General features: G+C 31.8%; 1 protein-coding gene across 9 annotated transcripts; it reads right to left on the bottom strand.

The window, feature by feature from the left end:
- Window positions 1-541: 541 nt before the first annotated feature.
- LOC122718567 (neurexin-4) lies at window positions 542-22,673 on the bottom strand. Of its 9 annotated transcripts, XR_006347413.1 has the most exons (29): window positions 18,966-20,303; window positions 16,243-16,577; window positions 15,762-15,916; window positions 15,507-15,610; window positions 14,477-14,832; window positions 13,946-14,114; window positions 13,728-13,843; window positions 13,289-13,395; window positions 12,870-13,215; window positions 12,255-12,532; window positions 11,484-11,724; window positions 11,196-11,426; window positions 10,619-11,026; window positions 10,079-10,279; window positions 9,427-9,820; window positions 8,760-9,007; window positions 8,351-8,629; window positions 8,024-8,220; window positions 7,664-7,961; window positions 6,721-6,871; window positions 6,417-6,582; window positions 6,183-6,333; window positions 5,790-5,971; window positions 4,858-5,278; window positions 4,660-4,739; window positions 3,560-3,727; window positions 2,509-2,606; window positions 1,592-1,646; window positions 884-960 (listed from the first exon to the last, which is right to left on the bottom strand). XR_006347413.1 is itself a non-coding variant. In XM_043943701.1 (28 exons), the coding sequence occupies exons 2-28, from the start codon at window positions 16,562-16,564 to the stop codon at window positions 815-817; spliced, it is 5,970 nt and encodes a 1,989-aa protein (XP_043799636.1). In that variant the 5' UTR covers window positions 16,565-16,577; window positions 18,966-20,303; the 3' UTR covers window positions 543-814. The 9 variants fall into 9 exon arrangements, 7 of the variants coding, with proteins under 7 accessions (XP_043799632.1, XP_043799631.1, XP_043799634.1 ...); XM_043943701.1 differs by lacking the exon at window positions 2,509-2,606 and having other exon boundaries at window positions 543-960; XR_006347412.1 differs by having other exon boundaries at window positions 11,196-11,724.
- Between the last annotated feature and the right edge of the window lie 4,280 nt (window positions 22,674-26,953).

The raw sequence follows: 26,953 nt of genomic DNA, 5'->3' as shown, positions 1-26,953 counted from the left end.
GTATTTATTATATTTTTTATTTTATTGACAATAATTTTATTATTATTATATATTTTTTAATTTTTTAATATCAACTATTTTTTTATAACAATGTAGTCAAATCAGTCACTGACTCAATTAGTAATTGAATTGAATTGTGATGCGATCAACGATAACGATACATAATCGATATAACTATAATAATCGATATTTATTTAAAATTGAAAAAGCAATACTATCGAAAATAACAGTTAGTTTTGAGGAAGCAGTGTTGAACGAAAGAGTGTCGAACTTTTAAGTAAAATTTAAAAAGTAAAGTGAAATGTACATTTATCTTATGTGTTTTTAACAATCGTGTAAACAAATCGTGTAACAATGTGAGAAAAAGAAATATATTCTTCTTTGATATTCGAATGTGTACGTATTATGATATAATGTAAATTTGATATTATACATATATGTAAGGAGATGTTTGTAGGAATCGTTATTTAAGAATATGATCATCAGAAATAATTTTATTTCTTTTTTTCCAGTAAATTATTTCAACTTTGCATGAACATCTTCAATCAATGTGTACCATGAAAAATTCACGGAAATATTTCATTGATGGACTTAATCTACATTTGCATAAGTAAGTATTACATATTTTTAAAACAAATTAAAGATTTTTACTTTTGTAGTTAAGAACTATCATAAAATATTTAATGAAGATTCGTTATTGTATATCGTTGTACATTAAAATTTTTTTATTCCGCATTATCTTCAGAGTTGTGATGCGTGCGCACACAACATGGCGCGAAATTAAAAATTTTTTTATAAATTTGGGAAGCATCCATTAATCCAAAGATAATATCGATTCAATAGAATTTCTATTTCTTGATTGATATTTCGCTACATCAAAATAGTTCAATGGATATCCAATAATTCTTCGATCCGGTAAATAGATAGATGGCAGATTGTAAATATAACGCCTTGCAGAATCTAAAAAGTTACATATAGAAATTTTCAAAATAAGTAATATAAATAAAAAATTAATATTAAAACTATTTAATTATAGAGAAATTGAATTATTTAATTTATTTAATGAAATATATTGGAAAAGTTGTTCTAATAAATTTATATAAAAAAAATTTATATATAAAAAAAAAATAAATTTTTTTGATTACTTGGCTACTTTTTGATTTTATATTTTATAATATATTATAATATATATAATATATATTATATTTTATAATATATATAATATATATTATATTTTATATTATAAAATTTTGTAATATATATATTATAAATATATATATTACAAAATATATTATAAATTTTATAATATATATTGAGTTTATAATATTATATAAATTTTTTATATAAAATATTAATTATTTTTTTATCTTACGTTAATAAGTTTATATATTTATTAAAAATAATTTTATACTCGTTATTTTTCTCTATTTTGAAGATTTACTTTTCTAAGGTGATATTTGAACTATATATAATATTCTTTAATTATTATTCGAATTTAGAATGTAAAATAAAAATGGTAATAGTGATAGATTAGATTAGATTATTTAATAACAAAATATATTTTTTCATAAATAATTAAAATGATACTGACCTGAAAATAAATTTTCGATTCTTCTTCGTTGTCCAATACCATTTAGCGTGTTTTCCTAAATAAGATGAAACCTATTTTAAGTAATTTTCAATTTGAAAATGTTAGGTAGTGAAAATATTATTTTGATTTCATTTCAAGGAAAATTTAGGAAAAAGTGAACATTGTTATAGAAATTATAATTAATAATTTTTTAATGTAACATGCATTCATTTAATGCAATATATTCTATTGATTCTTTTTGCATATCTATAATTCATGCAATATTGATTGATGCATTCTTAGTCATTCTATAGTCAAATTTTTTTTAATGTACATTTGATACTATTCCTAGTTAATTTCTTAGTTTTATTATTATCTTAGTATTATCTGTAATTGAAAATGAAAGAATATTTTATTCATGCAACTGAATATTTTGTTCGAATATTTCCATTTTATTAAATTTGATTTATGTTATATCTTTCACTGTTATAGTTGCAACAAATTATATTTTTCACTTTATAAAAGAGATGTAAAAAAATTTTTTTATTTAAAGCTTTACTTTTAATATAGGATAATTATAGATAATTAGTATATATAAAAAACGGAGAGTACAAAAAGGCAATTTTTCTATACTAATCGTATAGAATCATGCAATGATTTTCAATAAAATAATTACTTGAAATATAACAAATTAATAGCACTAATCATTCTTATTCAGTGATAATAATCCTAATGTAATTCGCATTATATAATTCAAAATATTAAAAAAATGTTTTAATATTTTATTATTTTCAAATCTTTATACTTCTTCTTTATTAAAATTATTCGCGTTAATATTTTGCATAATGAATGCAAATTACATTTGCATTATAATCAAAAAGCAAATGACTAATCAGAAGAAGAAAGGATGCAACAAGCTATACGATAATACTGAGTACCTTTAAACTTCGTATTGCGTTTTTGTTTCATCGTATTTCGGATTGTTGTTTAAGGAATCAACACTCTCTTCGACACTTATCCTAGACGAATTTTCTGGCTGAAATTATCATATATTTTCGATTATTGTTCGTTGCATCCCGATCCCTTTTATCTCTCGATTTTTCGTATTTCTCAAATCGATTCTATGAGATGATTTCCTAATCGATTATCGGATGAAATGATTTATAGGGAGAATGTATTTAATGGATTTACGAGGAATGAGATGTTACAACGTTTGAAAAATTGATTTCTTTAAGGATATTTTATTCGTTTGTATAACATAATCAATATTGCATATTTATATTTATATATATATATATATATGTATATAAAAAAAAGTGTAGGGGGACATACATACAAAGCCGACAAAGATAAATGTGTGTGATGATAATGGATGTGAATAACATTGGTGTATTACGACGCAATCAAAATTAATTAATGAATATATCCAACAAAATCCGAACATAGCTTATGATGAAATCGAATCTGTCTTTGAAATAAAAATTTTTCTTTAGCTTAATAAAATTGAATGACAATTTGATTAATTTAAAAATTATAAAGAAAACAGAAAAGAATAATAAAATTTAATTTTCATTTCTTAATTTGATTTATAAGAAGATTTCTAAATCTTTGAATTATTGATTTTGTTGAAATTTTGAATATTGGTATATAGATTTTTAGTCTTTTATTTAGAAAATTATTATTAAGGAATTATAAAATACAAGGGAACCTATTAAAAAATATTAATTTTATAATATTTAATTTTATAATTTATAATATTTTTTTTAAAATAAAAATCATAAATTTATAATATTTTTTTAAAGCTCTATCAATGTTTAGATCTTCAACAAAATCAATAATCTGTATATTTTGTACTTATTATTATACAGATATGATATGAGATCTTTAAAAAATAGATTTGCTATTTCTTTCAATTTTATATCAAATGATTCGTATTTCAAGGACAGATACCTATCTATTCAAGAAATAACTTCTCGATGTTTTTCTTACCGACTTGACAAAGTCATTATCATCAGTATGTTCTGTTTTTTGATGTATCTCCTCCTCGTCTGTATTTTGTTCTTTGGGATCATCTTCATCTTCATCTTCATCTTCTTCATCTGGTTCCTCTTCTTCGCATTCTTCCAGTTCCGGTTCCTCCTGTAGATCTTCCATTGACTGAAAGTAGATCGATTTGAGATGTTGAAATAAAACTTATTTTTCATTGTTTTAATTGTTTTTTTCTAATTCTTTTAAATTTATCTTTCATACATATACATTCGATGTTCACAAAATATATACACAGTGCAGTTATTTTTAGTAGTTATTTTATAGTTATTTTATAATATTTTTATTAATTATTTTTAGTAGTTAAATTCAATTCTGTTTGTTTTATTTTAATTTTTTTTTTTTTTAATCTTAATTTTAATTTCAGGATGTATATTTTGGATACATGGTACAATCCTGCATTTAAGTTTAATTGAGTTTATTTTATCGTATCTTAATTTTTTGGATTTTAATTTCACATATTCGATGTTTAGAAAATATCTATAAGGGTGTATAATTTGAATATAGTACAATCCTATAGATTTTATATGAGAGAATAAAACGAAAATAAACAATTGAGCTCGTTTTATATCTCAATTTTGAGATAATTGAATTTGGAAATCCGTCGTATAGAAATAAAAAATTTTAATTCGCATTCTAATAATCTCATTCATGGTAGTTAATAATGTGAACATCTTGTATATGTACATTTTAAATTAATATTTGAACTTATCAATATTAATCAATATAAACAAAAAAAAAATATTAATTTTTCTTCTTATAAATTATTCTTCATAAAAACATTCCTAACGAAATATCGTAATTGGTTACTACTTTCAATTCATCAATGGATTTTCATTTATTTCAAATGTTTGAATGCGGCTGAAAAGCGAGCCTGCAAAGTAGACGCGATCAAATTATTAAAAACATTCGATCATCGATTCGATCATCGTTCTCTTCCTTAAATTCGTATAATAGATATCATAAATTTGCAAAATCTATTCAGCAGGCTTACTTTAAACTTAATATAGATAATTTTTATAAAAAAAAGAAAAAATCTTTACGAATGGATTCAGTTTCGGAGATTTAGTGATGATGCCTGTATTTACCCCTAGGAGCTCCTTCTTCTCTGGTTCTTCATCTGCTATAAAAAAATTATAATTATTAAATTCGAATCGTCGTTTCACAAACGACATGTCTATATTTGGACTGGACTTTTTTTTTCCACCAAACGATTGATCGATACTTCAAAATGAGCCTACCTATGATATGAACTCTTTTATCGTTAATCAAATCTTTCGACTCCGCGTTGGCCAACGGTTTATACTCCTTGACCGTGGCCTTCATGTGCGTGCCGTTCGGTCTTTTCTCGTCCTCGGCCACGTTCTTGAACCCGACCGTTTTCACGCCACCCGTTAATGGATCCGTGTACTGTTGCGATTGCCATCTTTGGGAGCCGGGCGCGGGAACCGTGGAGGCGACGGATGCGCGTCTTCGACGCCTATCTTTCCTCGCGCTCCGCCACACCTCGTAGATGCAACCGATCACCGCTGTCACGAATACGCAACACAACGCGATGAAGATGTAAGTACCAGCACCTTGCTCCTCCTGGGTCGCGTTCGTGTATTGCGATTTGTACGATATCCTCTTCGGGGGGTCCTCCACCCACACTTTGTCCACACCCTTCGACATAAAGTTTTCGCCCCTTACATATTTTTTGTTTTTCCTAACCTTAAAATTTTTCGGACAAACTTTCCTCCTTTCATTCAATTCTTGTTCTTTCTTTGAAAGTTTGGTCGCTTTGGCCACGGTGTGATATATTATTTGCATCATTTATCAATCTATCACACGTGTTATAGGAATATATCAATTAAATTTTGTTTCTTACTTTGTGCCTTATAATCTTAAGATTCTTCATAAAAATCTAATGTTTCACAAGCTCTGATATGTGAGAATAATTTACCTTTAATTTCGTACAAAGATCGAACATTTTTCTGTACATCTTTCTTTCTTTAAGAATCGTAACATATCTAAGTTAGAGGATTTAAATGTTGTAATCTCGCACAAAGATTGTCATTTCTTCATAAAAATCCAACGGTATCAAGAAGGTAGGAAGAGAATTATCTCAATGATAAATCGATCGAAAGCTGGAATCCCAGGAAAAAATTCCGCGAGTAACGAAAAGATTGCTTACCACGTTGCTATCGTTCTTGGGTGGGTCAAGGCCGTGCGGTTGGACGTGGAAAACAGCGCACTGCGCGCTCCTGACGCCGGCAGGCATCGTCGCCCTCACGGTTTCGCTTCCCTGTTTCGTAAATAGCATATATTCCTCGAGCGGCTTCATGTCGGGTCCACCGTTGATCGATACCACGACGTCTACAAGAAGAGGGTATCCGTCATTTCGTAATCGGAATGTGGCTGACGATCGTTTTGTCTAACATAAGAAACACATAGTATTCTATTAGAATCACGTCTCGATCCTCTCTCGCTGTCGACGAATTCTTTTCTCTCTTTTTCTCTCTCTTATTTCTCAATTTCGACAGATCGATTGTTTCAAAATCGGATGATTTTTAACGTTGGAACTCACTGCTCAGACAACCGGTGTATCCCTTGTACGCGCTGAATCGCGAGTCTGTCGTGTTCAGACCGCCAAGTTGGATCTCGGTCACCCCTGGACTCTCGTCCTCTCCGAGAGTCAACGCTGGGATCGGTAACAGTGTCACTGGTTCGCGATCGATCTATATAATTGCGGAGGAATGGTCATTGCAGGTCATCCTCGAATGTCTCGAATTAGGAAAATCTCGTTTATCATTTGCCGTACCAGAAACGTGACAGTGCTATTGTCTCGAACGTAGTAAATACTGTGCCTGGCCCCGTTCAGAAAATTTATATCGTTTAAACGCACTCCAAACGCGGATCCTTCTCTGTCCTCCTCAAAAATCAATTGACCCTCTGACGTTAAAGCAACGAGCAAGTAGTAGCTTCTTCTGAAAGGGAAAAAAAAAAAAAAAAAATGCTTTTGAAAAGAGGATTTTGAAAAGAGGAGAAGTAATTTAAAAAGAGGAGTAAGAAATTTTGTAAATGGATCGAGCGAAGAATTTTCCACACAGAAAGAGAGAACTTACTTATTTTCCGTCTGTAAAAGCAAAAGCGCTGTGGTACGTTGTCGTAGTTCGTTGGTCGAAAATGCGAGTTGAACTTTCACTTGGTTCACTTTTCCAACGAGATCGAACTCCCGTTGAACCACGCTCTCGCCACTGAAGTCTGCCCCTTTTTCTAACAGAAAATAGAAATTCTTTGGTATCGTATCTGAGAAATCTAGAATCGTCGCGAACTTGGGGAGAAATTTAATGATAATATTTGTGTTTATGTTTTAAATAATATTTAGCATTCTGAGAAATTTCTGAATTGTTTAAAAATCATATAATGTGGAAAAAGAGTTTAATAAAAATCAAAGCAATAAGCATACCGAGTATCTGTTACTGAATCTTTGTGAGTCACAAAGAGCAGGTAAAAATTCGAAGAGTAAATAAAATGGTTAAAATGCATATCGTTTAAAGATTATTAAACAATGATGCAGGTATTTCTCAAAAATAATAAAATAATAAAATTTCTGAATTGTTCCAAGATCGTATAATTTAGAACATGATTTATTTTCAAAATATTTAATAATACCGGTATTTATTATTGAGGCCAGGTAAAGAATAGATAAAATTAAATCTATTAATGACCTTAAGAGTTTCCAAACTCTATTTCTCAACAATTTTCGGTAATGCCCCTATAAATAACCATCAATTTCAACGTATTACACATATTAACATAAAAATAATAATAGAAAAATAGTTTCTATTAAATTTCTAAAAATCAAAATGCATTTTGTTTTCAATTTATAACATATAACATTATTACAATATTTACTGAAATTTATTTTTAGTAATTTTTTTTTTAAAAATGCAATAAAATAATCTTTGATTAGATAGATTATTTAAATTTAATGCCCTTTTGAAAAAAACACAAATCGTTAATGCAATTTATTATTTATTAATACTCAAATCGAAAATATCTCACCATCGGCGCAATGCTCCCCGAAATACGACGTTAACTCGCAATTGCACAATGACTCCTGCCTCTCAAAATCTTCGGTGCAGATCCCCAAATTCTTGCAAGGCATTGCATCGCATTTCGTTTGACAATTAGGAAGTATTTCTTTGCTACCCTCGTGATTAGCCTCGTTGGCAAGCTTAGACAAATTGACCACGTATTCTCCGATCATTAATCCACCAAGACAGCCGACGTACCCCTTAATTTGCATGTCCTCTTTGCCCACTCTCAGCAAGTCATCCGGATCGAAACCCCCTAGATTCACCTATATAAGATTGCTGATCATTGCTGATCATTCGATTCGATTCGAAACCCCTGATATCTCACCTGGAAATAGCTGGTGGGCGATGCCGGCGGCCTCTGGGGAGCTAACACCTCTTTTTCCGGATTTATCCAAGGTTTGTTCGAATACGTGTCCAGTAACACGGGCGTGGCGTTCAACGTAGAATTGTATTCGTTCACGTGAAGCGTCGTTGATCTCTCGTTTCGAATAATCGCGATCTGGATCGAGATCCCCGTGTTCACTGAAAATTTTCAGAAAAAAATTTGCGAATCGAACGACGAAGAAATTATATATATTTGAGATCGAATTATGAATGCAATTCCATTGAATTTTCTTGGATATTTCAATATTTTAATCGAATTGAAAATTACCCGGATATTCCACAGTGATATTCTTTATTTCGTTACCAGCGTTGAACAGATATACTATACTGGTGCCATTCGAAATGTAAAGATGGGCAAAGTTGTTCAAATTATCGTTCGCGTACAAGATGGACGAATAAGTGTCGTATGTTCTCAGATTGATTAGAATATTTTCCATCAGTATATTCTTCAACAGCGACTTCTCTTCGTCTTTTTCATCCGTGCCAAAGTAGTTCTTCTTCAGGAAAGCACTTTGCGAGGTAAATGTCAACGCCTCGTTGTTTATATCTAAAGACAGAATTTAATGGACGAAAGGAATTATTTCGATCATCGAACGTGAAATTTATAAAGAGATTAGTTGAAATTAATAATAGTTGAGATTAATAGTTGAAATTGGAATTGGCAGAAGCTTACTTACTCTTCTCGCAATAGTCGCCAAAATGGGCCCATTTGTTCTCACAGACGCATTCGTAGTTGCTCCACAATTCTACGCACCTTGCACCGTTCTGGCATTTGTTCGGTTGACAGAATGGTTTGCAATCTTTGATGATCTCGGACAAATGAACAGACATGTAACTGTGAATGTCCAGGATCTCTCCGTTCACGACCAAACCTCGAAAACAGCCTATGAGTCCTTGCTGAACTGAAGAAGTCCTCAAATGTTCCCTGAGAGATAAAATCGTGATGTGTGTGATGATCTATGTAATAAGCTTTTACATATTTTCTTTCTTTCTTTTCTTTTATTTTCCGTAATGGGAACTTAAAAATTTTTTACAATGATTTATACGTTATTTCCTATTCTGAAAATATCTTGTGTCGTTGCTAAAATTTATTTTGCAATTTTATATAGTTCTTAATATTTTGTTCATTTGATAAATATTTCTTGTTTAAAATTTTTCCCGAATAAAAAATTTTTTTATTTTATATTTTTTTTTTAAAACGATTACATTTTTACTTCGATTGATTTTTCAAGATAATAACGGCAGATAAAATCAATATTCAATATTGATGAATAAGAAAAGAATGTATTACACCTAATTAAAACCATTTAAATTATACTTATACAATCTTTGAGAATTACTCACGCAGTAGCTCCACCGATAAACATAGAACCCTCGAAAGGTCCAAATTTGTCTTCGAGATCGAGCATTTGGGAATCGGTGTTGATCATTAATCTGACGTGATAATTGTTGTAATCGATCCAAATCTTCTGCCATTCCCCATTGTTCAATTTTCTTTTACTCTCCACCTCTATACCCTTTATAACACCCGTACTCAGGGTGAAATTAAACGTCAATCGATACTCTGATGTCAAAGCAACCATGAAAGATGGATAATTGTTTCTGATGGGTGGTTGATACAAAAGGATAGCTTTCTCTCCAGTTGTTCGAAAACTGAATGCTATATCCCCTTTTCTCCAACCTGGTACTTCGATGTATGATTGCGAAGTGGTGAATGTTACAACGTACTTTTGTGTATCTGTATAAATTAACAAAAATCAACAACGTCAATGTAAATCATTCATTTCAACATGAGAATTTTAATATCGAATTTTCTTCGTTGGAATTTAAATATTTTTTAACTAAGTTGAAAGATGTTGAAAAGAAAGTTATGTGAAAATAATATTTGCAAGGAATTTTATTTTTTACAAACAATGTTAGATATTTGTATAAAATATTTAAATCAAATTAAATGATATTTATATAAATAATATTATTAGGTAAAAATATTATTTACTCGTTTCGACACATTCCAATGGACCTAAGGTGATTCGCCCTTGCGCATCTTCCTCGAGATCCCTTTGCTGCAAGAACACCATTCCTGTGATACCCAAAGAATCCGGTGTTTCGTAATATCCTTCGTCGGAAAGCCATTTATCCCCGTTTCCGGTGAAATCGCAATTGCAGCTTAAATTTGGATTAATGCATGTCTTGTTCACTAAACACAAACAGATTGTCAATTCCTTGAATAATTTAATTATTCTAGTATAATCAAAATTTTCTGATTTTACGAATCAATTTGGTATTGATCAACTGAAAATTTTATTAATCATTATATTTTCCAAATTCATCACTCCTTTAAATGTTAAACACACACACACTCTCTTTAATTTATGAAATTTTTTAAATATTATTTTGCCAAATTTATATTTTAGAAGTTATTAAAATCGTAATACTTTACACGGATATTTTAATCGTCTCTCGAATAGAAGAAAAAATTATTTCAATCTGCCAGAATGATTTTTAACTTTTTTAAGTAAACCTCGATTTTACTCACTTCCACAAGGACAAGATCCTCTGTTCACATTTCCAATGTAATCCACGGTGGTTCCCTTCGAGTTAAGGAACCACGTGGCACTGTGCAATTCCAATGGTGCCTTATAGCAATCGTATTTGACGTACTGACTGCAATACAACGAGTGTGAGATCAATTCTTGAAGCATCTCAGCGGTGAATTGCCTGTACTTGATGTTGAACGAGAAATCAGATTCTGTAATTGATCTGACATCGACTTGCGAGGGCAAATTATGCTCCACGATAGTCTTCGTCGAGTTTTCGATAGATTGGAACTCGCATTTGACCAGGGCAGGAGGAAATCTACCATTTCCGTCGATGTCGATTTTGTACACATCGTCCTGGGTGTATCCCAGCAATGCTAATTCCTCGCAGGTTTTTCTGAATTTAGCTGAAATTTTTTTAATTTTTCTTTTTTCTTTTTTAGAATTTAACCATTTCCATTTATTCTGATTTTTCAATTCTTTTCAATCTTCCCCCCCAATCCTTCAAATTCTTTTCCCAGAATTTACGTAATAATAACAACATTTCTGAACGACAAATATCAAATTTCAACTCACTGAAATGACAATTTTTCCCGACGTAACCCGTGTCGGTGCAATCGCAGCTGATTTCGTCCTTTTTCACCGAGCATTTACCCCCATGCTCGCAAGTGTTCGGCCTGGTACAAGGATCGATGAATTGGCAATTGTCCAACGCTACTTCTCCCATAACTCTGTCAGTGTTCATCACGTATCTAGGCTCTATTCTCTCGTCGTTCACCCGTATCTCGCGCATACATCCTACCAAACCTGATATCCAAAACCAAATATATATTATTGTTACAACACACCACGCGAGAAACTTACCCGTGTTGTTCTTCCCACTTCCTATGATAACTTTGTCGCCCAGCTCGAACGTCATCGAGAATAATTTGCTCTGCTTGTTCCGATAATCCACCAGAACGCTGATCTCCCCTTTCGTGTAATTTAACTCGACCGCGTGCCAAGACGTGTTGTAAGGTGGAAACTTCACCGCAGTTGTGATCGTGACGTTTTCGCCCAACACCGGGATCAGTTGAAAACGGATTTCGTCGTTCACCAGTTGGAGCTGTGCGTTAAACAATTTTTAAATTTAAAAAATGTAAATTGGAACAATTAGATTTGAAAGATGTTCAAATCTTTGAATGTAAATTTGTAAATAAATTTGAAGAATCGGATCTTTTATGTGTACAATTAATATAATAAGTTTATACAATTTTACAATTTTTCATATTTTTACCGATACGTTGTCCCAATTTATTAGAATTTCGTTAATTCTTCAATCATAATCGTATCGAGAAATTATTAAAGAATAGAAATCTTCATCTTCAATTCTTGTCACAAATTATTACTCGTTTACGATATATTTTCATTACAATTCACAAATATTTATGAATCATTTGTTTTTTCAAAGATGAAACACACAGTTTCGATCGATAATTTCAATCAATTCAAAAATGACTACGAATTCCAACGAACGAAAATATATCGATTTACTCTATCAGATTTATTCAAATTTATATAAATTTACTGTCGACGATCGCATTCACCGCTATTTTCATCCCGGTTTTCAAGCAGCCGATATTTCCTCAAACGTACCTCCCAGTATCCGAGGCTACGATTACATTTCACGTCCCCAGACGCGACCACAGCCACCGGTTTCGAACTCTTGAAGTCGAAGTTCAATTTAAGGGAGTCGGTCCGTGCTATTGGCCACCAAATGTGGCTGGTCGCGAACGGATATGTTATTGGAATCACATCAACATCCGCCTCGTAGTATTCGGGCTCGAGCACACCGATATAATGCACCATGGGGTTGGAACGTTTCAACTCATAAATAATGGACTTGTCGTTGAAGAAAACGTATTTCAGCGAGCCTGAAACCGATTCAATTGATCTCCATCAATCTTAAAAATCGTATTTTTAAGGGGTAAACATTTAAATGTATAGATTCACGTTTCCTTTAGAAATTCTTTAGGAAATTCTTAGCTTAGTTAGATTTTAAGTCGATGATGCATCTATCATTTTTTGTTACTCTTTTCGTATTAAAAACTCTTTATTATTATTCAGCGATAAAAGTATGCAATCTGATTTAAAGAAACGGATCATTACGATTCTTATCTCATTCGAATATATGGAAGGATCGAATTTTAATTAATTATTTATCGCGAAGGAAGAAAATCTACGATTTATTACTCGATTCAACGTTCTCACCTGCGAAATTATTGTGCGACAAAAGTCCCTTCTTCTTGTGCAATTCCGGACCACCGCCTATATAGATCTCAGGATCGATGATCATATTATAATTTTCACCGGGAATTTCGAGTACTTTAATCTCGTCGTCCAAGCTGACGAACACCAACGACCCGTTGTGGAATATCGTCAGATTGTTCCAATGGTTCGATGTGATGTAATCGCCGAGTACAGTGGCGATCTTCGAGTTGTGGCCGAAATCCAACTCGATGTGCACCGATCCGTTCACTATGGAGGCCGCTACGTAGTGCGGCGTACCGTCGATTTCCCCGGAAGCGTAAAACAAAGCCGAGTCGTCCCATTTCGTCTTTCCAACGATCGAATAAAAATATAATTTCGTCACGAACGAAAATATGATTTGTAATCGATTTATGAAATACCTTGAATGCAAGGCTTATCCTGTTGACGGACGAGTGAACTCTGTCCTTCCAATCGTAAACGCGGAAAGATACGTACGAGGAACCTCTTAATGTTAAGATCGTGGCCGCTGGAATTCATTCGAACGTTTATTTTTCATTAATATTATGTAGGACGTTTCGAAAGGATGTTGGACGTGAGTTTCCTGGTATCAAAATATATAAGAAATTCCATATGGATATAATTTCGAATTATTATAGATACATCGAATCTGAGAAAGTAATCTTAATCATTATTTTTAAAATAGTTAAACTTTTTTTTTGAAATTCACATCCAAATTTTCTTTCAAATCCAATCGTCCACAGTCCCAATTAATTTTTATCGCGATTATTCATACGGAATAAAACCGTATGTCCTTTTTGTAGCAGAAAAATATTGTTGTATTGAAATGATTATACGTACTATATACATCGCATCGTTCTCCTTCATACTTTGTTCCAAAGCAATCGCAAGTTAAACTATTATAATGATTCACGCATTGACTCGAGATGAAACAGAGATTTTCTCGTGTTCTACATCTGAAATTTGTTCATGGTATGTGAATTACGATCAATGAAAACGAATATTATAAAATAACTTAACGTTCTTCAAGGGAATTATTAAAAATTAAAATCACTCACTTGTCTATGCAACCCTCTCTCACGTTTTCGTGTTTTGTGGCAATCAGAGGTTGAATGGGCAACAAATCGCTGGCCGATTTGCCCGAGCTGAGAACCATATCTCTTATGCAGCCAACGAATGATTCTATTATGTATTTCACGCCGTGCAATCGTTCCTCGGAACTTAACCCTAACGAAAAATCACGATTAAATAATAAGGAAAATAATTCCATCATTTTATCTTCGATATCAATAATATATACCCAATCCTTCATCAACCAAATCCTTATTATATTCCTATTTATATATTTGCATTTATTGTACAATCATTAACGTAATATCTTTGCATAAATAATGAATTTATAAGTTGATTGATATTTTGAAAATTGATCATTTTCAAAAAAATATATTCGATAATGTATTAATTCGTAGAAAATTTCAAGGATTTTAATATTCGTAGGAAAGAGAGGCATTATTCCTTTTGAGTTTTAAAGTTTCTATATCTTTCCATTAAAAAACTTGAAGTCGAAAATTGTATTTATTATATATTACCACCAATAAGGACAACAGAGGCCAGTTCCTCTGACACTCCATAATTGATCACGTGTTCCAAGACTTCAAGCGTGGTTTCCTCTTGTTTATCGTCCACCCTGGCGATCAATTTCGCCCCGTGGACGTCGATCCTCACCAAAACGCTGTGCCATTCATCCCTGTTCAACCCTTCGCCGACCGTCAGGCTGGTTGATCGTTTCCCGAACACGTGGACCACTTTCAGCTGGCCTTTCTCCACGATCACGTACAGAGCATACGGGTCTAAGCGGATCTCTGGCCGATCCTTCACGCTGTGATACACCAGCAAACCGTGGGGTAATTTCGTGCGAAATTTGAACGATATCTCGCGACACAGTCTGCAAATTGAAATCGTTTATTATAACATGATTTTTTTTAAATTGTTATGAAGTTTGAAAGAATGGATTTGGATTTAATTTAGATATTTAGAATTCTTGTTATTTGGAGGGAGAGGAATTTGGTTTTAGATTTAATTTAATGATATATCTGGGATTTTTATTATTTAGGGAAGAAAAATTATTTGAAAGTTAATAAGATTTTTATGAGTAAAGAATGCTAATGATTATTATTGATTAAATAGTAAAATAATTGATCTTATGCTTCTATAAAATATAATAAATAAATATGTGCTAAAAATAATAGTAATAATTCTATAGAAAATATCTGTTTTAGGAAATTGGAACCATTAATCTATTCTTTTTTATTCTTGGAACGTTTAAAAAGTTAGACTATTCTTTATGTGCAATTTGAAAAATCTTCTATTCCAATTATATTATTATCATTCTTTTATCCCTTTTCACTCGTGAAATTTGATATTTTCTCTTTCTTCTTTTTGATTTCAAATTTTATCCTTGTTTTAACGACGATCGAATTTTGAATACGTTCATTTTCAATGTTGAAACGAAAAAGAACATTACTTGTAAACGTAATTTCATTCATCTTTTCCTGACAGATTGATATTTCGTTCTCTCGTTTTAAAATAATCCTTTCGAGCAAAGTCAAGATTACTCACCGAAGTTGAAACGGTTTTATACCGCTACCGTCGAGTTGAATAAACGTGTTGCTTTGGGCGAACATAAAAGTTTTCTCGTAGCCAGATTCCATGAAGGTGAGTTCCTGTCGATCAATTTTTCTGGGGTGAATTCTCGTTGAAAATCTTTCGTATCGTAAATTTTTCTCATTCGTTCGACATTTGAAATACGTTAAATTAGATCTTATCTTTTTTTTTTTTTTTTTAGAGGAAAGAAATTTATAGAAATAAATTTACCTTTCCTCGTTTGTACTTTGGTACAGGCGGTTTCGTCGGTTCTGGTGGCGAAAACGTTGGTCGTGAAGTGATGGCGGTGGTAGAAGGCAGTGTGTTCGTGGTTGCTGTGCTCGTTACAAATACGTTCCCCTTCGTGACCAAATAAGGCAGTGTGTCTAAGAAAATCCAAAACAAGAACGAGATTCAATAAAAAAAAAATATATATATATATATATATATATATATATATAAATCTTATTAGAATCTTACTTTTTTTTTCTTTACTAAATTTTTATCTTATCTTTACAAAGAAACGATATTTTCACAAAGATCTTTTAAAAATCTAATAGAGATATCTTGTTGTCGTTCAATGAAAATCAAATAAGAAATATCTATCATCTAATATCTCGATTTTCTACCTCATTTTCTCGAGATATCTCTTCATATGTTAATTAGATAATGAAAATTGAACGAGTGGCAAAATTTATTCGATTCTCCTTACGTTCAGGACCACCCACGCAATAATACAGACACTCGGCTTCCGAGTTGAAACGATTCTCGTTCCCTAAGCAGCCACCGTAAGAGAAAGTCTTGCATTTCCCTTCAGTCTTGATGAACGTCCACCTCGAGACGTACTGTTTGCAAGGACCTGGCTCGGTCTTCACCAGACACCTGTCAAGAAACGTCCTCTTCGTGGTTGTGAACGAGTCCATCTCGTTCGATTGATCGATCTCCGATGAATCTGTTAGGTTGATCGAAGCGATCGCGGCGTGAACGTTTGCCAAAACGAGGATCCTCAAGATCCATCTTTTCTGGTCGATCATCGTTGTTTCCTTGCTGAAAAATGAACCAACGTTGTTTCCTCTGATGTTTCGTCAAATTTTCTTCAAATTTTCTCGGCTACTATTCTCGGAGATTTTTTTTCTTTTTTCTTTCTTTCTTTTTTTAAAATAAAGAGAACGTGGCGTTATTTTCATTCATCGTATCGTAAGATAAATTGGCAATTATTCGAAAGATGTAAAAAAATAAAGAGATAAACATCGATAGAGAATATATAGAGATATAGCATAGACAAGTTTTTAACAATTTTTTCACAATTTTTAACAAACAACTTGAGATAATTCTCAAATATCCCAAGAAAGATTGGTTTAAACCGGCAAGAGTAGTTCCACAAACTTCATAGCGTTAAATGTTATTAAATACTTAATACTTTGCAATTGTTTAAATCTATCAAACTTTGATTCTCAAAAGTTCTCAAAGATGAAAGGTTAATCGTCCTTTCCAACTTCCGTCCTTCCGAATTCCTTGTAATTTCATCACTCTTATCAAAGGGTTAATTACACCAGTTTTGCTGCCAAACAGGGAGAATAAGAGATATCTTTTGAAAGAAATTCCAAGTCTCGTTCTCTACTTGAAAAGAATCTCAAATCTTCGCAAACTGCACTTCTATTCACACTTGATGCACCAAAAAAAAAAAAAAAAAAAAAAAAAAAAAAAGGTCTAATAACTTTTAAATCACGTTCACTTTCTTGATAATCCCCTCTCCGCATCGTTATCCATTCACTATTAATATTCACCTTCGATATCTAAATCACACCTCCTTCTTCGATCACAAACAATCACTCTCGAATTTTTATATCAACATCCATCTCCTCGTCCTTCGCCACGAATTTCAATCCGTCAAGTTTTCCATGGAGCTTGATATATTCAACCCGCGAAAGGGGGAGGGGGAAAAAAAAAATAGGTTGAAGCAAAGGTTGCTGGCGAGTCGCCGCTGCTAAATCACGTGCCAGACGACTGTCTGTGACAGTTTTCTGCGTCCAAACATTGAGGACGCACGAACCTTCTGCGTACCTTGATGTGCCGTGGTCCAAACGAGATCGCGACTAGCCAGAGGACAGGATGTGACGTCAGAAGGCCCCCGGCAAGCACGACGGCGGCTGCGAGTCAATTGTCTTCTTTCGCACTGACACACCGATAATCCGATCCCACACGGACGACACGCGTGTGCACACGGATCGTCATCACGCTTCGGCCACGATAAACGTCTCCTCCTCTCCTTCGTCGCCGATGCCGCACACTCGATCACCACCTCGCCACCTTCTTCTCTCCCTCTCCCTCGCGCGGCCACTTTCTTCGTGGCCATCGTGAATCCCTGCCTCATCGTGATGATGATCCCGCTTCGTGGGATCGAGAAAGCATTTCCATTCCGAAAATTCGTTCCAAAGATTTTTTTCTTCGTGGGTTAATGTTGAAAAGTTGATGATTAAATTGGTCGGAATTTTTTTGGAATTCGGAGTTCAAGAATTCTTATGCATTTGAAAATGCATAGTTAGTTCTATTTAACGAAGCTAAAGCTTCTGGAATTTTGGATTTTGGATTCGAATTCGAGGAAATCTTAATATCGTGTAGAATTTTTTCTTTTTTTCTGTTTGTGTGAGATTGAAAATTGAAACGACGACTCGACAGAAGATCCAAACAATTGGGTTTTTATTTTTTATTTTCATTGCATTTGTTGGTCATCTTGATAATTGAATGTATATTGAAGGCAATAGTTTTATATATTCATTGTTTTATTCCAGTTCAATAGTTTATAGTATAAACTTTATACCAATTTTTAGTTTCTCTTATTTATATTCGTAAAATATACCGACAAAGTTTGATCAAAATTAACTGGGTCATTCTGTTACCATGTTACAATAATATATTAAATAGAATAATTGAACTACTGCAATTGTGTATATACTACTGGTGAATTTTTTTACAATATACTATTTTGTTATGTAACATTCATAACATTCAGGTGGTTATGGAACATTGGTTATGAAACAGCTCCAACTCGAGTCGAGATTGTGGAGCCGTAATCGAATTAAATTTGGGATGCTCGAACGAATTGAGATTGATCAAACATTAAAATTGAATAAAGAGCTGTCTAACGTAATAAGTCATAATAAATTTCTCATGTATCGATATTAATTCTCTCACTCAATTCTTTCTCAATTTATCTTCGAATCTTTATGCTATCTTTTTGGTTCCAGAGAAAAGTATAATAATGCAATAATCATGTTCCACGCGTTGAACACGAATAATCAAGGTTTACAGTGTAAAAATTTTCTTTTTCCAACATTTCCAACTTTTCCATTTTCCAATCTTTCACAAAATATTTTAAAAATTAATATATATTTGAATCTTTTATATAAAACATAATTCATTGTGAAATCGAACCTTGAAAGGATTAAGCAGCTCGAAAACTCTCAAAGAAAAGAATCGAATATCCACTTTCCATCTTCGTCTCCATCACTGTCTCTTGTCCATCGATTTTCCTATTCTTTCTTTATCCGTTATTCCACCATCTCCTGTTACTGCTGCTGCTGCTGCTGCTTGTAGCAACTAGACACTAATTTATTAATACCACTCCGACTGTTACTCTCTCTTACTCATCACGGTTTATTGACTTTCATTGCGATCCCGTCACCACCGACACGTTTTCGCATAACCCCTTTATCTCTTTAACCCCTAACTACCTCGTACCTTCGAAATGATTCGTCGATTCGTGGAAAGCGGAGAAATTGATCTCAACCTTACTTAAAACGAGAAATTTAAATATCAAAAATTTTTGTCAATTTTAATTTATATTCCAGTACGAAAGAAACTTGTTATAATGATGAATTTTTTTGAGATTTATTTGATATTTTAAATTTGAGATGTTTTATTTCTTCAACAATTCAACGAACGAATCAAAGGAAAATCAAACGATTCTTGTTGTCCGAATTCGAAATTAAAATGTTTCACGTTTTTGTCGAAATAAGGGCAGACGTTTCTTATTTTGAAGTGGCAAGGTAGTAAGCTCTTCACGGGCACTCCTCCTGTTGTCCCTAGAAAATCGATATATCGAGCAAAACTGGCGAGTGGGTCATTGTAGTGGGCGGGTTTTAAAGCGAAAGCTCGGTGGAAAAGAAGAAAATTGCTGCTCTCCATTTACGTAATGAGCAATCAAATTTCGAGTTTTTTTCTTCTCTCTCTCTCTCTCTCTCTCTCTCTATCCGAATCCTCGATTAATTAATAGGAAAGTAATTAAGAGTTAACCTTCGATCTCGGGTAAGAAAATTATATTTTCGATGTGGTTAAATGAAAACTCGATTTATTAAATCTTAATAATTACTCGTTATTTTTTGTTAAATTGAGATGACATTGAGAGACTAAAAAACTTATTTCGAAACAAAGTAAAGAGAATGAAAGAGAAAGAGTTTCAATTTGTAACTATGTCATTCCACTTCTCTGATCTACTTCTCTGTGCTAAGTTAAAAATTATTAAAAGCAAATCGATATATCTTAGCTCTTACAAATAGCGATATGATTATTTTTATCCCTCCTCTGATATATCGTATTAGGTCACATGAAACAATCTGTATTATTGTACATTTTTAATTATGTTACTTAATTTTAATTCTCTTTTATTCCATTCCATTTTCTTCTGTCAAACGAAATTCACAAAGTGGAAAAGTTTATAGAAAACAAATAATAAAATAAAATTCAATGTTTAGAATATATTTGTAATTTTATAGTAAGTAAGATAGAAGCTCAAGTATAACAAGTGAAACGAGTATTGAGAAATTTTTATCATCTAATCACAAAGAACAAACAGAATTCTCAAACTCTTAATATGAATTTCAATATAAATATCAATTCTTTTTAACTCGAATTATTCTATCAAACAAGCATCCTCTTTATATATAATTAACTAAGATTCAAAATGATAAAACTTTGTTACAAAAAAAAAAAAAAAACAAAAACAAATTTCAAAATTTATACTTGATGCATTTGTGCCTTTAATTTCTTAAATTTAAACGAAAAATTAATTTCTTTCTTAAACTTTAAAAATAAGTAGAGGAATAAAAAAAAAAATAGATGGATTCAATGAACAATTGTGTAAAGTTTCATTAAAATCGGCGCGTATCAGTCGCCGATGCTCCCTCCTAAGATCGGTTAATGTATCCGGGTCACGGATCTGTGGCCACTATATTCGAATACAGTCTCGATTCCACGAATGAAAAGCAATCCATTACTCATAATCCATCTCCACGCCTGGGACCGATTTTATTTAAGACGAGGGGCTCCGTTGCATGACCGGAAATCACGTAGGGCGCTACATCGATCTTATCCTTTGAAGGGAGACGATTCAATTTACATAAAGGAAGTTTATCTCGTAGGTGCCGAGCGTTGCCCGTGCATATCAATGAAAAAGGATGAATTAGCCAGAATCCAACGGTGAATCAATTCGATCCGAACTATTGTTGGATGCAAACTATACAAATTATTCCTTATATTTTTCACAAAAGGAATATTTTATAAGGAAAATTTTTACAATTATTGATACATTAATTTCTACATTTGTGCATCATAGAGAATTTAAAATGCAAATTGTTGGAATGCAATAAATCTGTTTAGGTAGTATTACACGTAGAATAATTTTTATGCTACTTATTATTAGAGCATACATTTATACAAAATTTAATATGTACAAAAGAAAGTTATTCATTTTGACAAATGAAGTAAAATTTTTATCCAATCTCTTCCTTCGATGATATTTATCAAAATATTAATTTGCGTATGTTAAACATATGTTAATTATTATGGCCGCGTCTTTAAACAGGTGATCCAACAGGTTGACAGAAGAAAACCGATAATTTTAGTTGTATGAATAAGAAATTATCGTGATTGTGATAATTAATTGTTTACATTAGTTTTTTGAATCTTTGAACGAATGATCAAAATTGCTTTTCCTTCAAAGAAATTTATTTATTTGTTTTTATAGTTTGTGTTTTTATAGTTGTGCCTTAGCCACAGATTCTTTTTCAGAAACGGACTGCTCTATTAACTGAATTAAATCTTTAAAGACGATCTTCTAATTGGTGTGATTAATAATCGCCCGTGTACAGAGTAGCACGAGTCCCGCGTACGTCATGCTTCAAAAATGTTCCTCTTCTTTGTTTTTCTATTTTTTATTTTTTTTTTTTTTCCACCTTCAAGAACAGAAGAGTCTAAAATCCTTTTGGATTTTTATTTTATTTCTTTATTTTTTGTTCAGAAGAATTAAATGGAGATTAAAATTAAATTTTTGTAGAATTTTATTTAATTTTCTTTTAAGTTATTAGGATAGTATACTTTGAATTTTAGTTTCGTTTCTTCTGTACGTTTCACATCTGAAGAAAAAAGATTAAAAACATTATAATTGAAAAGAAATATAGAATGAGAGTTAATCGTATGTTTTTCGATTTATATCAATAAGAAATTTAATATTATTAAAATTAAATTCCATTGAATATGGGATGAATATCGTTTTTTTAATAAAACAGTATTTCACATTTTGGAAAAAAAAGTGTCAAAAATGTGGAGAACAAAAATATTTGTCTCGTTGAATTTTGAATAAAAATTTACACATTTTTTTCCACACCTCATCACATGAGAACTTAGCCAATTCCAAATTTTATTATTCCTATATCTTCAAAGTCTTGACATCGTGAGAATAATATTTTAAAATTTCAAATTAATTCAAATATTAAAATAAGCGAAACCTACGCCTTTCTACCAAAATTACCATCATCAATTTCCATCATTTTCTTCCCGCACATAGGGTACTTCCGCAAATTTACAAATTGCACCACTTCCTTTCAATCCCAATTTCCCTTCTCAAAGTAACCCCAAACTTTCGTGATCACTACAACATCTCTACAAATATTATTCCCGCTTATCTACCACTAATTACTTACACGTTTCAAAAATCATAGTCATATAAAATCTTCACGAAAAGTCAAAAGAACACAGTTTATGAATAGAAACACTGATCATGATTCACCAGCGATATGGAAGAATAACTTGTTTAAAAAAAAAAAAAAACAACTCGTAATCGTCGAAGTCGAATTTTTCTCTTCATCAAACGTTTATCGTTATTAAAATTGTTATTAAAAAGAAAGAAAGAAAGAAAAAAGGAAAGGATATAATTTTTTAAACCATATATATTCCGTATATATATATATTCCGTTCTGTCGAAGTGCGCGACGCGACGGGATCGCGCTTACGACTGACACATTAACTCATTCTCCAAGCCGCCGTGCTACAGGCTTTTCCTCCACCCACGTAACCAACCGCGTATCAATTGAGGGTACTATCACGAGGTCTAGTTCTGTAGAAGGTGTCTCGGAAGTGTCCTGTTAACTCGTCAGTTCCTTCGAGAAACTCTCTTCAATTGGTTATCAGAAATGTTTGTCATCGACCACGAAATTACTGGTCATCAAGAGACGAGAGATACAGACCAGATTATTGTTATGTATAATAATTTAATGTTATAAATAGAAGTAATATATATTATAATAAAATAAATCAGTTTATTATCACGGTATTAGTATTAATTTTGGATGTTTAAATATTTTAATTAATACCATGATAGAAGAATTGGGATTGCGTTGAAATTATGGGATAATTTGTTTTTTTTTTTTTTATTACAATTATATGGTTATTAAAGAAATTTTTATTATTAATTTATTTGATAAAAGTTTGTAAAATAACAATAGGGAATAATCTATCAATTGTATAGATACAAATAAATGTATCTATATCCTGTTTCGTGTTAATTTAAATTTCAATTTTGTCGACACATTTAATTGAAACACAATAGCCAATTGTTAACGTTTCGTTTTAACGATCATTATAATCTCTTAAATTCGTCGATTTAACATGTTTAGCAACCGTTTAATAAACGATGGGTGATCATTATTCGATAATTATTGTTAAAATGTTCGACCTACATATTATACAGTGTTTCGTTTAGCTGCACATCGCGAAACTGCTATTTAGTCCGGTATATATCGAAATTACTTAACAGTAATTTGTATGTGTAAAATTAACGGTGTTTGATAGCCGTCACGTATTACTCGTGACTTTATAACCTTGTTTACCAACAGATAAGAAATACCTTGCAATTCTATATCGAAGGAATTTCTGCGTTTTCCATTTACATTTGGTTTTAAATTAAGTGGATAATGTCTCGTGAGGAAAATATATAAGGATGAATTATGTTAAGAAAAATATTTTATGACAAGTAAGATGGTGTAATGTGACGAGTTACTTGTTCAACGAGGGAATGATTTATTTTTCTAACTGATGTTTCGTAAATGATAAAAATATACGTAATGGTGCAACAATCCTTGTACAATTTTTTACGCAAAGCGCATGCAACGAATATATATATATGCGTTGATAGATCGTTTAGTTAAAACCTGAAAGAATTTACAATGAAACCGAGAAAGTAAAGCTGATGGTTTGCACATACGTTTAAAATTATACATTGTAATATATTCACAGCGAGAACATTTATAAAAATTTTCACGATGAAGTCTGTGAATTACATTTAACGAACAAGTTCTTGACACGTTGCATCTAAAAATAAAATGAGATGTTAAAAAGGTGATGGATGGAAATAAGGTGGCAAAGATGAGATGTGAAATTTTTACGTAGATTAGAAAATTGTTTTAATTTTAAAAAAAAAAAAAAATAAGGAAATATCGAATGAACAGTGCGAAGAAATGAAAAATATCGGAAAATAGAAAAGAAATTGATGCGATCTAGTTAGGGAGATATTCAATCTAGATGAGTCTTAAAGGGTTTTGGAATAAGGAATACTTAACATAGTTTCAAGGAGATGAGATTCTAAGAGATCGCGACTGAATTCAGACAATGGCCTTCATTACTCGTGTCCAATCCCTAAAATTTTGAGACAAGTGAAAATTTGGTACATTTCCTCTCAAATATCTTTCGAGATTTCTCAACATCCTATTATTTCGTAAACAATTGTATCGATCTTTTTTATTTTATTTATAAACTAAATAACTTTAATCTATTAAACATTTATTAAGCTAAAATCTTAAATTGAAATTTCTCTCTTATTCGAATTCTTTTTTAGCGTCAAAATAATTTTAACACTAATAAGAACTTAACATATTTTTCTCGTATTTTTCGTCGTGTCGTACAGATATGTTCATTCGATAATTTTTATTCGTTACATTCGTTACATTCGTTAATTGCTCGGCATTCCCAATTTTTTCGCATAATTAGAAACGCATCTCAAAAACAGACTATCAGATTTCGTCGAAATATGATATCGAGTTCGATGAGAAAACTCAATATCGCTCAATATCGGGAATTGGACAACGCGATGCAACGAGATTGAGTTTAATTGCATGGATAACGTTATTCCGGCAATCGTATATCGCGTAATAGAGTCGTTGACGTTGATTCCATTTAGGCAAAAAAAGTCCATTTGCCGATGATACGTTATTGCCGATATTTTATCTCTCCTCGTTTTTTAATAGGATTAACTACGATAAGCAATATTTAAATTTTTGGCTTCGTTATTGCCATGTCAAATTTTTTAATACAAGTTTTGTATTTCGTGTACAGTATATCGTTTTTAATTAAAAATTAAACTGAAAACCGATATATTGTCGAAATGTAACATGGAATTCATTCAACCTATAAATTAATCCTCTCTAAATCGTTTAAATCGATTTCCTTTTATATCAGAGTTTTCATTATTTGAATAAATAAATTAAATGAAAACGTGAGAATAAATTCAAAATATTGCATATCAGGATATAATAAATAAATGATTATTCAAAGATCGCGAAAATGATCAAACTGGGATTTAAGGCCATTAGAAAGCCATTGAGGTCGTCAAAGTTGTTTCGATGAATGCGAGGATCATTTAAAAGTCGCATGAAGATCATTCGGGTCATGTAATTCTTGTACGTCAAGATCATTCAAAGATCACGCAGACTTCTTTGAAGTTTTATGATCGAGAACCATCATCAAGTTCATTTGGAAATTAAACGAAGGCCATCGAGGTCGTGTCGCCTGGATATTAAAATTATTTCAAGATCATATAGATTATTGTAATCGTGAATCTCACATTTTTTCCCTGGATTAATCAATTATAATAGGTTTCATTGTATTAACATTGGAATCTGTAATTATCTGTAATGCTATGCATTCATTTTCCAATATTGAATCAATTTATTGTTCGCTTCGTTCGTTTTGAGTTAAATTATTACGGCAATAATAATAATTTGTACGATATAATTTATGAATCTATTAAATGATGTGTTCATGGCCACGAGTTGGCTGACATATTATCTCCTATACTACTGTTTACGTAACTCGCGGAAAAAGATGATACAATGATAAAAAGGAATTGGATTCTAACTCGTTTCAACAAATTGCTTCAATCAAACAAAATTACGATAATAGTTTATTTGATATGTTTTATTCGAAACATAATCTTGTATCAATAAAATATGTTGTCGAAGAAACCTTATTTCGAAGTACCGATTGAAAATATATTCGAAATTCAATATTTAATTTATAATATATAATTTAATAGTTTTATCACAAGAATCTGCTTTTTATAAATAATTATATGATATAATCGTGTATGTTGTGTTCATACTATTTTATAGTATTGTAATGCTTGATTTTTCTGATAAAAAAGTAAAAAAAAAAAAAAAAACAGATTGTAATATAATCGTAATATCAATATATATACGTTCCTTTTTTCATAGAAAAATTTTGATTTGAGAAACTTGTAAATACTTGTTGCTTAGATAAATTAACAAACAAATCTTCGCCATAACTTCAGGAGAATGAAGGGAAGAAAACAGTGAAACGAGACTCGAATATCGAGAAGGAACAATAATAATTATATTTATTACGCAGTTTACAGTTATTTAGGTAGTGAGTTGAGTCGACGAAACAAATGCTTCTTCCATTTTTTTTCCCCCTCCCCCCCTTTTTTTATTTTTCCATTCTTTACCCAATAAACGGAACGCACTGCCTCGGACATTAGACGCGGGGCAAAGCGTCGTATCTCTCCTTCAAGGAATAATACAATTCGTAGGCTGGTCCGAGAACGAAAGCATTTGCTATACTTTTTTTTTTTTTTTCTTTTTTTTAAGCGTAAGACTCTTAAAACTGGTATACTTCAGTCGCATGCGCTATTAGTCCACCGATCGAGTGAAATATATTAAGGTTTCTTCGTTAAAGTAAATGTACAAATATAACTCGTTAGGAATTTCGAGCAATCACAAGTCTCGAACACTTCTTCTTCTTCTTCTCCTTCTTCTTTTTCTTCTTCTTCTTCTTCTTCTTCTTCTTCTTCTTCT

Source organism: Apis laboriosa, unplaced genomic scaffold, assembly GCF_014066325.1.
Source record: "Apis laboriosa isolate Shangri-la unplaced genomic scaffold, ASM1406632v1 scaffold64_cov150, whole genome shotgun sequence".
In the NCBI taxonomy this organism is placed as follows: Eukaryota; Metazoa; Arthropoda; class Insecta; order Hymenoptera; family Apidae; genus Apis; species Apis laboriosa.
The sequence above is the reverse complement of the archived record's forward strand: the minus strand, read 5'-3'. Positions and strand labels throughout refer to the sequence as shown.

What these genes read in the sequence shown, in the direction of transcription:
- LOC122718567 (XM_043943697.1), bottom strand. Translation starts at nt 16,564, where the DNA reads ATGATCGACCAGAAAAGATGGATCTTGAGGATCCTCGTTTTGGCAAAC. An exon ending in GGATAAGCCTTGCATTCAAG is followed by an intron (nt 13,216 to 13,288) that starts GTATTTCATAAA and finishes ATCGTTGGAAAG; the next exon opens with ACGAAATGGGACGACTCGGC. An exon ending in TAAAAGAGTTCATATCATAG is followed by an intron (nt 4,740 to 4,857) that starts GTAGGCTCATTT and finishes ATTTTTTTATAG; the next exon opens with CAGATGAAGAACCAGAGAAG.